Source organism: Taudactylus pleione, unplaced genomic scaffold (assembly GCF_031769625.1).
Source record: "Taudactylus pleione unplaced genomic scaffold, aTauple2 ptg000256l, whole genome shotgun sequence".
Taxonomy (NCBI): Eukaryota; Metazoa; Chordata; class Amphibia; order Anura; family Myobatrachidae; genus Taudactylus; species Taudactylus pleione.
This window is the reverse complement of record NW_028284658.1, coordinates 18,339,317-18,357,936: the sequence shown is the minus strand read 5'-3', so window position 1 is coordinate 18,357,936 and position 18,620 is coordinate 18,339,317. Positions and strand designations below refer to the sequence as shown.

The following is an 18,620-nucleotide window of genomic DNA, read 5'->3' as shown; positions in this document are numbered from 1 at the left end:
TCAGTCATTGCTAGCCACCAGCCATTAAGCTACATGTTCCAGCCTAAGAAGAACAAGGAATAATTGACATACTCTCCTATAATATTCTCCTTTGGGCAGGTCCAAGGTGACTTAGCACCTTTTTAAAATGTGCAATCATGGCCCCACCCACTTCTGGAGAAGCAGGTGCAGTCCAGATTGCTTGTCTGCTCACCTGGGAGAAATGTCACCCAATTTCTGGTGTCTTACAGAAATTGCGGGAGAAAGTGTGATCTATCACCACGATTTTCATGAGCGCTGCATGTGGGGTTACTAGTGGCTTAATCAGCCCTACATAAAAGAGGCACCCTAAAAATCTGGTCACATATGTTTTAAAGCCTAAAAGCAATTGGAAATTTATCAAAACTCCTCTTGGGAGTGGTAGTGTGTGTGTATGTATGTATATGTATGTGTATGTGTGTGTATATATATATATATATATATATGTGTATATATATATATATATAATTTCTTCTATGGGGTCCACAGCCATTACGTTGGGGTATGAATCCCGGTCACCAAACAGTTAATACAAATGAGCTCTCTGCTCCCAGGATGCACCGGGTTTCCTCCACGTATACCCCACCTCCTGCCTCAGGTAGCCAGTTCTTCCTGTTTGGTGTGTTCACCACATAGACAGTGGGACTGCTGGAGCAGTCCTGCAGACGAGTTCAAAAACAAAGAGAGTTTTACTCTATCTCAGCGGGTGGTCTGAGCTGTCCTGGAAGCAGCCTCGCGCCTGATTGGAGGCACACCGCCCACGCGCTGCAACTACCTCCTCCCGCACCGCTAGCCTCGGCGGGATTCGGCAGGGGCTTTCTGGCCCTGGACCGCAACCGGATCAAGGGGATGGCAGGTAAGCAGGTGGTCGCTGCGGCCGCTGATGTGCTGCAGTCAGGAGGCATACGGCTTGTTCTCCTAGCCTAGACCGCCGGGATTTGATGTTCCTGACCAGCCGGGGCTTGTGGCGGCGGCCAGGTCAGTTTACCGGGCAGGTCCAAGCAGCATAGGGGAGGTACACTTTCCCAGGGGCCCCTCCCCCAATCCACACGCTAGTTCAGTCCTCTGGCACAGTTGATTGTGGATTGCGCTTCCCAGCCTCCATATAGGGCAGCCAGAGTGTATGTCAGTTGCTCTCTGAACGCTGCTCCTACAAGAGGGACGCTGGGCAGTCTTCTTGTATACCTTGCCTACTGCTGGTCTAGGTTTTTACAGGGCTCTATCCTACCTAAGCTGAGGCTGATTATGGTAGTGAGAGCTTGTATGCATATGGCTCGCAGAGTATTTATGCATGACATTTGATTGTTTATGGATACTGTTTCTTCTGTAAAAGAACTGTAATTCCTGTATACTGTCACTGTCTCTCCCCTTCCCTTGCTACAGGTGTGTGGGTTGAGAGTAGAAAGCAGCACATACACTCAGAACCAGTGGCATAGTGTTATGTCTAAGGAGTCTGAGGGTCAGGTGGCGGGAGCCCCGTTGCTGATATCCTGTGTAGCCTGCAAGGCAGGTTTGTCCCCACAGTACTTTCTGCAAAATGTGATTTGTGGGAACTGTTTCAGACAGCCACCACACCAATTAAGTTTGCCTGTTTCAGGCCCTGAGCCTCCTTGGGCATCACTTTCTCAGGTTATGGCTCAGGTGGCGGAACGGCTGGCTGCCCCAGCACCACCGGTTTGGGGTTTGCCTCAGCAGATGCATCCTATGCCCATGATGGGGCCGCCTTGGATGGACCCTGGTGCTGGTAAGGTTATGGCATCATCGTCGGGGGTTTTTCAGCCTCAGGCTGTCAAGCCAAAGCAGCCTAAATCTAGGCGCCATGTACCGCCTTACATGGGTGAGTACTCGAGTGCCTCCTCCTCCGAGGAACAGGCACAGGACTTTTCGCAGGAGTCTAGCTCCGAGTAGGGTGATGATCATTTCCCAGTAGCCGATGTCCCTTTTCTGATAAGGGCTGTAAAATCGGTGTTAAATATCGAGGAAGGGGATCTTCCTCTGTTCAAGCACCAAAAAGTGGTTAAGGCAGAATTCCCAAAGTCTGAACATTTATCAGAACTTATGGAGGAAGCCTGGGTCCGTCCAGATAAGATAAGCCATTCTTCTAAAACAATGGCGCCTCTATATCCTTTTTCTGCAGAGGACTGTGCCAAGTGGGAGAATCCACCATCAGTTGATGCGCATGTGGCACAGCTGATTAAACGTACCACTTTGCTAATCCCAGCAGTTTCGCTGAAGGAAACCACGGATAGGAGACTGGAGTCTTGTCTCAAATCAATTTTTTTTCGTTGGCAGGAACGGCCACCCGCCCAGCTATGGCCACTGCCTGGGTAGCAAGAGCTATTGAGGAGTGGGCCAAAACTCTAACGGAGTCTTTACCAGATGCCTCTAAGGAGCAACTGGATATGATCTCCTTTATTAGAGAAGGGGCCTCTTATTTGGGTGATGCCGCCTTCAGGGATCCTTTCCGCTAAAGTTTCAGCTGAGTCCGTGGTGGCACGTAGGATCCTCTGGTTGAAGGATTGGAGGGCAGATGTCTGGTCCAAAAAGGCCCTAGAAGTCCTTCCATTCACAGGAGGTGTGCTCTTTGGTCCAGAACTGGACGAAATTGTATCCTCCATGGCAGCCTCAAAGACGGCAGGTTTACCATCAGCAAAGTCGTCTAAATTGAGGAGGGCGTCGTTTCGGCCGCAGGGCAAGGCCAAAGGTCAACCCTCAGCGAGATTTCCACCAAGAAAGGCAGGACCCAGGAAGCCCTGGCAGAACAAACGTCTAGGGTCCAGGATAAACCAGTGGCCTGATGGGACGGGCCTCCCCTTGGGGGATCCCAGGGTGGGGGGCCGACTGCTTGGGTTCTCAGAGCCCTGGCACCTCAGGACGGAGGATGCCTGGGTTCGGGGAGTTGTTTCCCGAGGGTACGCCCTGATTTTGGAGGACTCCTCCTCAAAGGTTCTTTTGTGTAAACCCGCAGGTTGGTTCAGAAAGAGCTTTGGCCCTTCAGAAGGCTATTCTTGCCTTACTAGCATCAGAAGTAGTGAATCCGGTACCAGAGAACCAGTTCCGAGAGGAGTTTTACTCCAATCTGTTCTTGGTTCTGAAACCGAATGGGTCATACCGGCCTATTCTAAATCTGAGAGAGCTCAACAAATTTGTTCAAGCCCCCGGGTTCAGGATGGAAACATTGCGATCGATTGTGTTGGCAATGGAACAGGGGGACTATATGGTGTCCCTAGACATACAAGATGCCTACCTTCACATCCCAATCACACAGGCTCATCAAAAATGTCTTAGTTTTGCGGTAGGAGGAACATTTTCAGTTCCAGGCCCTGCCGTTTGGCCTGTCCACAGCCCCTCTGGTATTCACCAAGGTGATTGCAGTGATGTTGGCATGCCTCAGGCGCCAAGGCGTCAGGATTTTGCCTTACTTGGACGACCTCCTGTTGCTGGGGCAGTCCCCACAGCAGTTACAGGATCATTTGAGGCTGACAGTATCATGTCTGTACAGTCACGGCTGGATCATAAACTGGCAAAAGTCGTCACCCTGTCCAGTACAACAGTTGTGTCATTTGGGAGCGAGATTGGACTCCGTGGTGCAGAGAATATGTCTGCCGGCGGAGAAGATCCTTGCTCTACAATCAAATACACAGGTTGCTTCGCATCAGGCAAATATCCGTTCTAGTAGCCATGCAGGTCCTGGGGTCGATGGTGGCCACCTTCAGGATGGTGGAATACGCTCAATTCCACTCCAGACCACTGCAGCAATTCATTCTGTCTCGCTGGAACAAGGATCATCGCACGATCAGGTCCCAGCTGCTGCATCTCTCTCCAGAGGTACTGTTGTCCCTGACCTGGTGGTTGCAGACAAAGCATCTCAGGCAGGGTCGCCCCTTTTGGGTGTCTGATTGGACATTAGTCAAAACCGACGCCAGTCTTCAAGGTTGGGGGGCGATGACTGGGTCACACACTTTCCAAGGAAAGCGGTCAGTGACTGAAAGCCAGCTACCGATAAATATCCTGGAACTAAGGGCTATATTCAAAGCTTTAGTGCAGGCACAGGAAATCTTAAAGGACAGGTCAGTGCAGATACAGTCGGACAATCGCACAGCGGTCGCCTACCTAAATCATCAAGGGGGCACTAGTAGTCGGGCCGCCTTGGCAGAGGTATCAAGAATCCTGGTATGGGCAGAGACTCATCTGCCCACGATATCTGCCGTGTTCATTCCAGGAATCCTGAATTGGGAGGCCGATTTTCTCAGTCGGCAAGAGATAAATGCAGGGGAATGGGCCCTACATCCACAGGTTTTTCGGAACCTTGTGGACAGGTGGGGTCTACCAGAAATAGATCTGATGGCATCAAGAAGGAACAACAAGGTTCCCAGGTACGGATCCTGGACAAGAGATCCGAGAGCCGAGTTTGTAGACGCACTGACAGTAAAGTGGCGTTACAAGCTGGTATATCTGTTTCCCCCGTTTGATCTTTCTGACCACTCTGGGCAGAAGAGCAAACAAGAGGGCAGCACCGTCATATTAATAGCTCCGGCATGGCCGAGACGGCACTGGTTCACAGATCTACGGTCTCTCTCCATAGACACTCCATGGCCTCTGCCATTGAGACCGGATCTGTTGCTACAGGGTCCCTGCTGGTACCCGGATCTTCATTCTCTATCTTTGACGGCATGGCTCTTGAGGGAAAAGGGTTTTCCGAGTCTGTTATACGGACGATGCTGAAGGCACGGAATCCATCCGTAGCCCGTATATATTACAGGGTTTGGCATACTTTCTTTCAGTGGTGTGAACTGAATGGATATCAGGAATTGATGTGGATCATACCCTGAGTGCTGAATTTTCTTCAAAGCCGTCTGGAAAAAGGGCTACGCTGGGCCTCTTTAAGGGTACAGGTGTCAGCTCTTTCAGTCTGGTTCCAACATAAAATTGCTCTGAGACCGGATATAAAGACCTTTTTTCAGGGGGTGTTGAGGATTCAGCCTCCCTTCGTTTCCCCGGTTGTTCCGTGGGACTTGACTCTAGTTCTGAATGTTTTACAGGCTCCTCCGTTCGAGCCTTAAATTCAATAGACATCAAGTGGCTAACAGCAAAGACTGTATTCCTCCTTGCTATGGCATCTGCACGTAGAGTGTCGGTTTTAGTTCTGCTTTCCTTCCGGGAGCCGTTCTTGATAGAGCAGTACTACGTACTAGGGAGGGTTACCTTCCGAAAGTGGTGTCTAAATTTCATATTAATGAAGAAATAGTAGTTCCAGCATTTCAGGGCACAAGTCTCTCACAAGGTGAAGCTTCCCTGGATGTGGTCTGTGCGTTGAGAATTTGTTAAATGCACGAGCAAATGGAGGAAGTCCGATTCACTTTTGTGCTTTATGGTTGTCATAAGCGTGGCTGGCCAGCCAATAAACAGACACTGGCCAGGTGGACTCGCATGGCCATTTCATTGGCTTATACACAGGCTGGTATGCGTGTGCCGGATTCAGTGACTGCACATTCTACTAGGGCGGTAGGTCCATCATGGGCGGCCCGCCGGGGTGCTTCTGCTGAGCAATTATGTAAAGCAGCCACATGGTCTTCCATCCATACCTTTGTCAAATTTTATGCCTTTGACACTTTTGCCTCTCAGGATGCCTCCTTCGGGCGTAGGACTCTCCTCTCTTGCGAGAGTCAGGTGCGTCCCCGCCCGTAGGGTTAGTGCTTTGGGATATCCCTAACGTAATGGCTGTGGAACCCATGGACCCCGAAGAAGAAAATAAGAGTTATGGTATAACATACCTTTTGTTAACTCTTTTTCTTCGAGGTCCATGGGGTCCACAGGACACCTACCCAGAAGCACCTGTAGTTCTGGAGGTGGTTTTCCGTAGTTTCTTCTCTTGAGAGTCTGGACTCGTAAGTATGGGTCTTTTCTTTCTTACCCTTTGTTTGTCTCTGCCTGCTTGAGCTTGGTAACGAGCTGGCTACCTGAGGCAGGAGGTGGGGTATTTGAGGAGGAAACCCAGTGCATCGAGCTCGTTTGTATTAACTGTTTGGTGACCGGGATTCATACCCCAACGTAATGGCTGTGGACCCCATGGACCTCGAAGAAAAAGAGTTAACAAAGGTATATTTTACCATAACTCTTATATTATATTAATAAATATATGCGCTTCTAATTATTTCTGCATTCCTCATTGTTTGTGTAATACAACTGGCAAGGCTTTTCCACAATTTTAATGCAGCCCTTATTTTATTTTGAATTACAGATTTGTCTTCAAGTAATTGATCATAAAAAAAAAATGGAAGAACTGCAGGATGTACAGCTGACAGAGATTAAACCTCTCCTCACCAACAAAGTAAGACTGACAAATTTGTTTTGTGTTTTATTTTGTTTTTGTTTCTTCTCTTGAGAGTCTGGACTCGTAAGTATGGGTCTCTTCTTTCTTACCCTCTGTTTGTCTCTGCCTGCTTGAGCTTGGTAACGAACTGCGACTTGCGTATGTGGTGGTTTTTTTTTTTTTTCCCCATCCACCCCCATTTTAAATACTGTGGGTAACTACCATAAAGCACATTAGGGCTTACAGCTGCTCACAAATATACATTAAGTTTTAAAGGCCTAATATACAGCGATTTAAATGACAGTGGTTGAGCTAGAAGTCTGAAAACTATTTAATTTTTATGTAGATTTTGAAATATTTCACCAGGATTATGTAGCCTCTACAAATGTTACAAATAGTGTCTAAAACCAAAATAACTTGCTAACCAATGTTCTTAGGCAATGTGTTTGGCACAACAATAAGAAAAACCAGTCATCTACTGGAAAAAAAAAATCTAAATCTGAGGGTTTAATTTACTTCCCCAATAATGAGTTATGTACTCAAGCTGCAATTTTAAAATGCGTAACATATTGGTTCAATCAATACCCAGGACAAATTTAGTACTTCAGTGACCATTCTCTCACAAATATGTCAAATTGGGTATCTTGACATAAATGAAGAAGTACATGGAAATGTAGCCTCCATTCCTAAAGGTAGCTAGATTTTTTTTTTTTTTTTTTTTCTTTTTAATTTAATCTGGGTGAGGAACAGAACAATATTTCAGAAAATTGAAAGCCCCAATATCTGTTCTACATATTATGCAATTTTTCCATAGGAGCTACTGATTTTTCACCACACTAATTTTGGATATATCCAGCCACAACGATGATGACATAGTGACCGGAGAACATAGGAAACTTGGACAGATAATGGAGAATACACACACACCGCTCCATATCGGGAATTTGAGGCAGAGATTTTCGTTCTACATATACACATTGATATTATTTAGGACAGGGGTTCTGAACCCCCAATATGTTCCACTAACAAGTCATGTTTTCAGGATTTCTGTCTGGAAACGGATGGGATAATGGCTACAACGATGCTGGGAAGAAAAAAAAAAAACAATGTTTTGGTGGTACTGTATTGAAGTTTGGTATGAGAATCCTTGATTTAGTGAAATAATAAAAATCAAATCTTATTTAACAGCTTGGGTGGAATCTACTCTTAAGGCCCCCATACATCAGCAATCGTGCAACTTGCAATTGATTGTGTATAAAAAATCTTTCCCTTTTTCAATCGATTGTGGCATCTCTTCAATCTGCAATCGATTGTGTATAAAAAATCTTTCCTTTTTTCAATCGATTGCAAATTGCACGATTGCTGCAATCAATTGTTGATGTATGGGGGGCCTTTAGTAAAGAGAGCCAGGAGGTGTGTGGGTGTGTTTTTTTTTTTTGTTTTTTTTTGGGTGGGGGTGATGTAAAGTTGCGTAAACATTGCCTATATTACACAGTTGGCTGAAACTAGTGATTTACTGCAAGATATACCAGTTCATTTATAGAAAGAGATTGGGCTCTGCAATTAACCGTAAGCACACTGAGCCACTGTGGACACCGCTGCTGAATCTGTTCATATTACCTTTTAATTATCATAATACATTCTTTCCTACAACTGTCCCACCTGTCTACCCTTCAATGATTTAAAACAGTGGTTCTGTACCTTAACCCTCAAGTTTTCCAACAGGTCATGTTTTGAGGATTTCTTTGTGGATGATTAAAGAAATCTGTGAAATATGACCTGTTGGTGGTACTTGAGGACTGGAGTTGAGAACCCCAGATTTACACAATATGACTGTTAAGATCTTAATCTTATTGTCATGTTAATAGTGTCATAATATGTTGATGCCCTCTTGCCCTGAATAGCTTCCTCTCATTTATGTGAAGGCTAAAAGTAAGTGTTTGATCCAACAGTAGTGGTCACAGCTTGTGGGTTTTTTTTTTTTTCCTCATTTTGAGGTCTTCTCAATTAACTGCCTACACTTGACTACCCACTGTGGTTTTAATAGCCATTTTTGAGACGTTGCTCTGAAACTTCCTTGTGTATCTGTCTTAATTACCAAAGATGGCCAAGAATGATCATCATGTTGACTGGCTAGCCTATATAAGATGTTTTTAGGGGCCAGTTTATTAACTATTGCGGTCAGGCCCCCTATAGTAACTTTCCTTATTGCCACTAGGACATTGGCTCTCAAAACAGATGAAGAGCCACAGATTGGCCAGGTCTGCTCTAATTGCTTGGTAATGACCAATATTGTGCCATTTGTTGCTTTGTATGACAAAAGAGCTTTGTATCATTAGAGCTTACATTATTGAATACCTACACCTCACCATTTTGACTTTTTTTTTTTTTTTTTCTCAGCCATTTTAATTTCCCTTCAAAAATATTCTAGTTTTACAGGTCATGTGAGTACTTACTACCCCTGTCTTTTGGCCATTTCACTCAGTTCTTTCTATCCAGTTTATTAGCTTAGGATCAAGACATTTCAGGTAGTATTTGCCAAACATATTTTGTTTACTCATTTTATATGTGTTTGATTTATCAACGAGTGATATTATCACTTGTTACATCTAATGTGTACCCACCTTAAGATTAGTATCACCCCCAATGCAACGCCCAATGGTGACTATGAATGACATATTGGGTAGTCTGTACACACTGCACGATCCGGTGACCGACCACCCGATATGTCCTTCATTGGCACCATTGAACTTGCCGGCATCTGCAGCTGGGTTGCTCCGTCTATGCATGTACGAATGACCCCAATGTTCGGCAGCGGGGTCGCACATAGTGGGTACACACTAGACCAGAGATTTTCAAACTATGTCCTCAGGACCCCACACACGTCACATTTTCCAGGTCACCCAGCAGGTGCACAGGTGTATTCATTACTCACTGATCCACAGGTGGAGCTAATTATTTCACTTGTGATTCTGTGAGGAGAAATGGAAAACATGCCCTGTTTGGGGTCCTGAGAACAGAGTTTGAGAACCTGTGCACTAGACGATTCACTCGACATGTCAGCCCAATCCACGGGATCGGACGACATATAGTCTACTGTACCCAGCATTAAAGGCACACATCCACTAGACTATTAGATTTAACTATCTATTTCAATCCCTCATTAACCGTTTGCAAATCGCTGACTAAAATGTGTAAAACGACCAGAGATGCGCGCTCCCAGTGATCGTTTAGACATATATCATCGGGCAAACATGTTGTACAACCTGATTATAACGTCAGGTTCATCATGTTAGTCAGTGTAGGCACATCAATCATTTCCTGACTGCTCGTTCAGTGTAGGCACATCACTGAATGACAAGACTGCACGATTACAATGTCATAATCGTGCAGTCGTTTTCATGTCTTTAAGTGGATGTGTGCCTTAAGTGGTGCTCCAACCAATCTGCTCCTTACTGTCAGGTGTTTGAAAAATGACAGGAGGTGATTGGTTGGAGCACCATTTAAGATTAGTATTGAGTAATGACCAGAATATCACACGTTGATAATTCTAGGCCTTAATTTTGTTATTTTTTGACACATGCAAACCGTTGAAACAATGTAATGACAAAACTAACCTGTTTTCAACAAACAAATATTTTAAGAATCTAATTTGCATATGGAAAGTGTTTTTTTTGTTTTTTTTTGTTTGTTTTTTCTTTTTGTCTTCCTATTCTTTACAGCTAGTTAGTATTTACGCTTCATGTTGCAAACAATAGGACCTTTTTTAGGAAAGAAATAGTTTCATTCATTATAACATGTAGACTTGATTGATACAAATGCTGTTCTGTCCAAATCTCCTTTTTTATGCTTTGTGTCAGTGGTGCACTGGTACATAATCTTGTAATGCTGTTTGTGTTCTATGTGCTTGTTCCATTGATGCCATATCCATGGCATCAAGTCAATGTGATCGGTGTTTAGACTAATTTTGCTAGAGAATGATGTGTTTAATATGTTCTACACATCTGGGGCTTAGGATCACATACTAGTGAACCATGTCCAATCATGGACATGGTTCACCATGTCATTTCACTCCAGTGTCTAGCCGGATGTGTTTTGGCGATAGTTTCTGCAACATTCAACAGAGGTCATAATTTAGTTTGTTCCCCTTTTGAGTCTTACTAAAAACTTTGAAATAAAGGTTTTACAGTGTGCAGAGCGGTAGCCTATGAAAAGTGTGGAAGAGGGATTGCAGGGGTTTCTTCTCAGACCTCAGTGTCCCCATGGTTGTCAGGGGTTTGCAATTGCAGCATAATAAAGGGATAAGTTATCACAAATACTTAGTACATATTCAACAATGACTCTTTCATCCACTAGGGGACACTGGAGGTGCTTACGCTGGGGTATAGAGGCGTGGATAGCTGGAGCCGGCACTTTAAAATTTAGAAGTGTGAAGCTCCTCCCCCTCTATTCCCCACCAGCCCCCAGTTTAGAAAATGTGCCCTTGGAGCTGGTCACAACCTGCTGTGCTCCAGCAAGCACATCATTTATTTCTTTTATTTCATATATTTTATTTTTAGTTTTTTCTTTTTTATTTTAAGCATCTTTTACATTTTTTTCTTAAGTACCCTTCGCCACCTCTCTAAAGGTGGGGTCCGGGTTACTGGCACCCTGTTAACCTCCTGGGTTACAGGAAGGAGTGTACAGTGCTTAACCAAAAGCATCTGACAGCTCTTTAATGCCGCACACACACCACAGCTGCCTTCATGTGAGTGCTGTTCAGAGGAGCCGTCCGGAGAGGGATCTCAGTGAGTATAGATCACATGCACATCCCCCGTCTCCTGTCCCGCGGCCAGCACTGGCTTCAGAGAGCGCGATAGCGCTGCTCATTAATTACACTATCTCCTCTCTCCCCGCTGATGAGCACGGCTAGCGGCTACTACTCAGCGGGGCTTGCACAGGGGGGAGATGATCCTGCAGCCGGGGCAGCCATTTTCCGGCCCTTAGAGCATGAAGAAAGGGGGCGGAGCCTAACAGCGCGGGCTCCCTATCTCAATAAAGCGGGCTCCCTGTCTAATTAACGCAGCAGCGGCTGTGAGCACAGCGTGGCTGCCATGTTTAACCTGGTAAAAAACTGCATCTCTCCACTACAGGCTGTATGCAGTATATACAGAAAGCTGATTCTCCTGACTACATCCCTGGCAAGAGGTTGTGAGTAACACTGGGGTGTTTGGCAGGGAATCTAATCTGTGGGAAAGAGTGGGGAGTGCCTCTTCCTCTGTGTCCCAAACCAGCCTTCTGTTTTATTTCTAATTTTACCTATGTCTTTGTGTCTGGGTGACTGTGTGTATCCATGTCAAACAGAACAAAAGCGGCTCAAAAGATATTTGTCTGTTCTAAGTGTAACAACAAACTATCCAAGCCGCATGCTGCTGGGTCCACGTTATGTGATTCTTGTATAGCACTAGATCCACCTATGGCTATTACTGCCTCACCTGCTCCCCCATGGGCTGCTGACATGGTAGGAGTAATGACGGATTTAACGTCTGAGTTAGCTGAGGCACGTAAGTCTCAACCTCCCTGGGTGGCGGGGCTAACAAAGTCTCTAGACACCCTGGTACAGGTTATGCGTACAGTGGTGCCTGCACCCTGCACCTCCTGCCAAAGACCGACACAAAAGCGTACTCTGGCGACTGTTCTCCAATCAGAAGAGTCAGACGAAGAATTCCTCGCTACAGAGGAAACAGAAGAGGGGGAATTGGAGGAAGCGTTACAGGACGCTTCCCCTCAAGAATTAGAGTACACTTCTCCCTGGGTGGAATCTCTAATTTTGGCGGTCAGAAAAGTTCTGAATGTACCTGAGGATGTAATACCTGCATCCCAGGAGTGTGAATTATTTCATGAACAACCAAAGAGCTCTGCGGTTTTTACGTTCTCACAGCAACTTCAACATCAGCTCTCAGCGGCCTGGAAGCAACCGGTTAAACTGTTCCAAATTCCGTGCCGGTTTCCGTCTAGCTATCCTTTTCCATCATCCATGATGGAAAAGTGGGAAACACCCCCTCCAGTAGATGCGTCAGTCTCCCGTCTCTAAGAAAACAGCACTCCCAGTACTGGGAGCTACAGTACTAAAGGATACTTCGGATCGTAAGTTGGAGACAACGCTAAAATCAATTTATACTGCAGCGGGTGCTCAACTTAGACCCACCCTTGTTACCGCTTGGGTTAACAAGGCAGTGGTCGGCTGGGCTGACCAGTTGATTACCAGTTTGGACTCTGGTACCTCCAGAGCAAAGTTATGTCTAATAGCAGAACACATCCGTGAGTCTGCAGTTTACCTGGGAGAAGCGTCGAAAGATATCGGTCAGATTAGTGCTCGCATATCTGCTTCTGCTATTTCGGGCCGCAGAGCCCTCTGGTTGTGCGCTTGGCAAGTGGACGCAGAATCCAAGCGTGCGGTGGAGGATTTACATTTCACTGGCGATATGCTGTTTGGCCCGGAACTGGACAAATGGATATCCCAGGCCACGGGGGATAAGTTTTCCTTCCTCCCGTCGGTTGCTCCAGCTCCCAGAAGATCTTCCAATGGACCTTCATTTCATTCCTTTCATGCGCCACATTCCTTTCGTGGTAGAGCCAGAGGTGCTCCCACGCAACATAGAGGTGGCAGAGGTAGAGGTCGTCCACACCCTGTTGCACGTAGACCAGAGCCTAAACCAGCGGAAAAGCAGGTGGCATGATGGTCTTCCGTCCCACCTGGGACCTCCTGCAGGGGGAGCCCGCCAGCAAAACTTTCAACAGGTTTGGAACCATACCTCTACAGAACCGTGGATCCGCAGACTAATTTCCCTGGGGTACCGAATAGACTTCGAGGTCCCCCCTCCACCTCGGTTCTTCACCACAAGTCTGCCAATGCCTGCAAGCAAGGCCAAGGTTTTACAGGAGGCTATCCAGTCTCTAGTACAGTGTTGGCTAACCTTGACAATACAGCTGTTATGGAACTACATAACCCAGCATGCACTGCTACAGTTTTGCTATTAGGGCATGCTAAAACTGTGGCAGGGCATGCTGGCATATATAGTTCTACAACAGCTGGAGTGTCAAGGTTAGCCAACACTGCTCTAGTAGTATCATCTGTACTAGTTCCGGTTCCGGAGCATCAGAGAGGTTTGGGGTTTTACTCTAACCTGTTTGTAGTACCAAAACCAGATGGCCCGGTCAGGCCCATCTTAAACCTCAAGTCTTTGAACCTGTATCTCAAGATTTATCGCTTCAAAATGGAGTCTCTGCAGTCAGTCATAGCGAGCTTGGAACCAGGGGAGTTCCTATTATCCCTGGATATCAAGGATGCCTATCTCCATGTTCCCATTTGGGAACCTCACCAGGCTTTTCTGCGTTTCGCCATATTGAAGGATCATTATCAGTTTCGGGCATTGCCGTTCGGGTTATCCTCGGCTCCCCGCATCTTCACCAAACTCATGTCAGTCATGATCGCTCTCCTTCGGTCATCAGGAGTGAACATCATAATCCCTTATTTGGACGACTTGTTACTCAAGGCTCCATCGGTATCTCTTCTATCAAATCAGGCCTTACTGACATATCAGACCCTAATCCAACACGGTTGGATAATCAACTTCAAGAAATCAAATCTCAATCCGTCCCAGAAACTTCTGTTTCTGGGCATGATCTTGGATACGGCCTCACAAAGGGTTTTTCTTCCAATAGACAAGGCCCGGGATATCTGGTTGTTAGTGCAGCAGGTCCTCAGAACAAGGAAGGTGTCCCTGCTTCTTTGTCTGCGTCTCTTGGGGAAGATGGTAGCAGCTTTCGAGGCACTACAGTTCGGCCGGTTCCACTCCAGGGTGTTTCAGCTGGACCTGCTAGCACAGGGGTCAGGGTCTCATCTGTTCCTACATCGACAGATCCGTCTGTGCCCGGTTACCAGAGTAGCCCTTCTTTGGTGGACACAATCCAGCAATCTGTTAGCGGGAAAACTGTTTAGAATGTGGGACTGGATCATCATAACCACGGATGCCAGCCTTCGAGGATGGGGCGTAGTATTCCTCGATTATCACTTTCAGGGTCGATGGTCCCCTCTAGAACAGAAGTGGCCCATAAATGTGTTGGAACTCAGAGCGATTTACAATGCTCTGATAAAGGCAACAGAGTTGCTGAAGGCTCATCTGGTAAGAGTTCAGTCCGACAACGCAACGGCTGTCGCTTACATCAACCGACAGGGAGGGACTCGGAGTCGCATGGCTATGCGAGCGGCAACTCTGATCCTCCGGTGGGCCGAGAATCAGTCAATAATCCTGTCAGCGGTATTCATTCCGGGTGTGGACAACTGGGAAGCAGATTACCTAAATCGACAGGATGTCCATCCCGGGGAATGGAAGCTTCATCCAGACGTATTCAACGCGCTGATACGTCGATAGGCATGTCCTCAGGTGGATCTCATGGCGTCACGATTGAATCGTCAGCTTCCAGTATACGTGTCAAGAACTCGAGATCCGCAAGCGGAAGCAGTAGACACTCTGACGAGTCCGTGGACCTACGACTTCGTTTACCTATTCCCTCAGATTCCCCTTCTTCCTCGTCTTCTAAAAAGAATAAAACAGGAGTCAGCCTCGGTAATTCTCGTGGCCCGAACTGGCCTCGGAGAAGTTGGTTCTCGGACCTTCGGTCCCTATTATCAGACGATCCGTGGCCCCTTCCTCTGCATCCGGATCTTCTACAGCAGGGTCCTTTCATACACCCCAACTTAGCGCAGCTACGTTTAACGGGGTGGCTCTTGAAACCGATATCCTAAGACATAGAGGTATCCCAGACGCGGTTATTCCCACCATGCTACGCGCCAGGAAGCCAGTTTCGGCTGCGCATTATCATCGCATCTGGCGTGCTTATATCTCATGGTGTTCCAGTCGGGATCTTCCGTCTAGGACCTTTCGCTTATCCTGGTTTCTGCTTTTCCTTCAGACGGTCTGGATTCTGGCCTTTGTCTGGGAACCTTTTAAAGGTGCAGGTTTCTGCCCTTTCCATTTTCTTTCAAAGGAAATTGGCCCTCATTCCTGAGGTGCAGACGTTTCTTCAAGGGGTCTTGCGCGTGCAACCTCCTTTTGTCCATCCAATTGATCCATGGGATCTTAATCTAGTTCTTCCGTTCCTTCAGTCGCCCATGTTTGAACCTTTTGGAGGAGGTTGATCTTAAGAAGCCTATCTTGGAAGACTGTAATCCTCCTGGCTCTCGCTTCGGCTCGAAGGGTTTCGGAATTGGGGGCTCTTTCCTATAAACCTCCTTACCTAGTGTTTCATGCGGATAGGGCGGAACTCCGGACGATAGCCGCCCTCCTTCCTAAGGTCGTGTCGGCTTTCCATATCAATCAGCCTATTGTACCATCGTTGGTGGAGGACTCTGGTTCTTCTACCTTGGATGTGGTTAGGGCTCTCCGCATCTATGTTGACAGGACTGCTTCCCTTCGTAAGTCGGAGTCGCTTCTTGTCCTCTATGATGCGGTTCGGAGGGGTTGGCCAGCGTCTAAGCAGACTTTAGCACGTTTGATCCGGCTGACTATTCATCAGGCTTATGTTAGTGCTAACCCACGGCCTCCTTCGTCTATTTCGGCTCATTCCACACGTTCTGTGGGTGCGTCATGGGCGGCCGGTAGACGAGCATCTACGTCACAATTGTGTCGTGCGGCCACTTGGTCTTCAGTTCACACGTTTGTCAAGTTTTACAAATTTGATACGTTTGCCTCTTCGGCGTCCCGTTTTGTCTGCCTTGTTCTGCAGGTGCCACAGAGCACTCCCGCCCGTGGGGATAACTTTGGGATGTCCCCAGCGTAAGCACCTCCAGTGTCCCCTAGTGGATGAAAGAGAAAATTAGATTTTGGTACCCACCGGTAAATTCTTTTCTCTGATTCCACAGGGGACACTGGACGCCCACCTCTGCGCTCCTAGCATGCCTGTTCGGTTTTGTTCTGTATGTTGTATGATTCAGTTATTGTGTGTTCTTCTCTCCTTTTCACTCCGCTTGTTCTCCACCTCCTCTCGGTCGTCTTTTTCTAAACTGAGGGCTGGTGGGGCATAGAGGGGGAGGAGCTTCACACTTCTAAATTTTAAAGTGCCGGCTCCAGCTATCCACGCCTCTATACCCCAGCGTAAGCACCTCCAGTGTCCCCTGTGGAATCAGAGAAAAGGATTTACCGGTAGGTACCAAAATCCCATTTTTGGAATAACTTTTAATACTATATACTGTTTATGTATAAATAGGCCAGTATCCTATTAGCCGCAATTTGCCACTGCTAATTACCGCCAACAAAGCTGTCCAATTAGCCCCGAAAGCCAGCACTCATGGGGTAATGTTTCACCTGCTTCAGAAAGGTGACACAAAATCCCCGAAATCTGCCCCGTTTTTGTGTCTGTGATCGCAAACACACACACAGGTTTCACGGAATCAGTATGATTCCCGGCAGCGGCAGCCCGACAGCTGAACAGATCCCGGCAGCCCGGCAGCTGAACAGACCCCGGCAGCGTCAGCCCGATTGGTGCTGGAAATCCCAATTGTCCTAAGGTAAGTAATGACTAACCTAACCCTCCTTAGGGGTGCCTAACCCTAATTCTCCCGCCCCCCCCCCCCCCCTGTAAGTGCCTTTCCCTAACCCTCTTCTTCCCCGCTGCCTAAACCTAAGTGCCCCGGGGGGATGCCTAACCCTAAGTTCCCCCCCACTAAACCTAACCCACCTGCCCCCATCCCCCACGGCTGTCCACTCACGGCGCCCGACATCCCTTCGATTGGGACGCCGGGCTCCTGTCTCCCGGCGTCTGGAAAATTACAGGCATCTAGATATAGACGCCTGTCATTTAACCCACGCCGGGATAAAGCGGGAAAAATGGTGGCAGCCATGTTTTAAGGCCAGCACACCCGGTAGGTTGATATAGGATAGGTAGGCTCTCCCCCTGCCCAGACGCTGATTGAGCTGAGATTTTCCCACATCTGGTTTGCTCTTCCTACCCTCCTCTGTATATGAGATGCCCAGCGACCACCATAATTGTTGTGCTGTAGTTGCTGGTCTTAGAAGGTTTTGGGTCTAGTCTCCCTTTATACCTCTCCCTAGAGGCCAGGTTATACAGTGCTCGAAATCCTACCAAGCTTTGTGTAGTTGATTCAAGGCTCATTGCAAGTCCATTATATATGCAGTGTATGTGAATTTCGCTAGCTCTGCCGTGTTACTGCCTTTATTTTCTGTACTGGCAGGTATAACTAGCACTACTTCTTTTTTTTTTTTTTTTCTCTCCTCAACCCTTTGCTACAGGTGTGTGGGGAATATATGTATGTGTGTGTGTGTTCCTCATATTTTACTCTATATTTATTGTTTGTGAAGGCCGTCACATTTGCACTTTACCCTTGTTTTTAGACAGAATAATAAAGAGGAAACTAAGCCCATGGGGCTGGTTTCATGTAAAAGCTGTTTGGCGGGCTTGTCCCCTCAAGACTTTATACAGGATGGCTTGTTATAAAGAACCACCTCACCAGTCCATTCTACCAGCCCTTGTACAGGAGCCATCTTTGCTGTCCTTGTCTCATGTTATGACACAGCTAGTGGACCATTTGGCTACTCCCACGCTGCCTCCCATAATGGGATACCCACAGTTCCAGTTTGCTAGGTTTGTCCCCCTTATACATGCTTCCTGGATGGATGTTTATGCCCACTTAAGTCTGAGTACAGCTCGGTCAGCTGCTGCGTTTCAACAAATGTTGCAGGCGAACAGACCGGTAGCCTCTAAAGTGCCTAAGTGGACAATGAAATTATATCTGTCTGCCCAGCATGTACATTCAGACGCATGGTCGGAGGAGTCAGATGATGCACCGGGTTCTTCTCCAGGGTTTATCTCGGGAGAGGAGGACCATCCTTCTACAGTGAATGTCCCTCCTTTTGGTGAGGGTGGTCAAATCAATCCTAATATAGGAAATGAGGAGCCAGCTCCTAGACCTAAGACTCCAGTGTTTAAACACCAGAAGGTGGTAAAAGCTGAGTTTCCTACATCTGAGCAGTTCACTGAACTTATGGAAGAAGCATTGAATACCCCGGATAAACTGTTCCATGTTACAAAAAGATTAGCATCTTTGTGTCCGTTCCCACCTACTGAATGTACTAAGTGGGTCCCTCCTACTGTGGATGCTCATGTGCCACATTTAGTCGGGAGTGCTACGTTGCCTATACAGTCAGCATCTTCCTTTAAAGATCCTACAGATAGATATCTTGAAACATGTCTCTTAAATCAGTGTTTTCATTGTCTGGAGCTGTTACTC

At 46.9% G+C, this 18,620-nt stretch overlaps 1 protein-coding gene across 3 annotated transcripts in view; it reads left to right on the top strand.

Annotated features, from left to right (window-relative positions):
* Positions 1-18,620, top strand: part of NDRG3 (NDRG family member 3) — an 83,064-nt gene that overhangs the window by 15,000 nt on the left and 49,444 nt on the right. For all 3 annotated transcript variants that reach the window (XM_088480708.1, XM_088480709.1, XM_088480707.1), the window contains exon 2: positions 6,260-6,349. In XM_088480708.1, coding sequence (XP_088336834.1) covers positions 6,293-6,349 — 57 coding nt within the window. In that variant the 5' untranslated portion in view covers positions 6,260-6,292. The remainder of the gene's footprint in view (positions 1-6,259; positions 6,350-18,620) is intronic.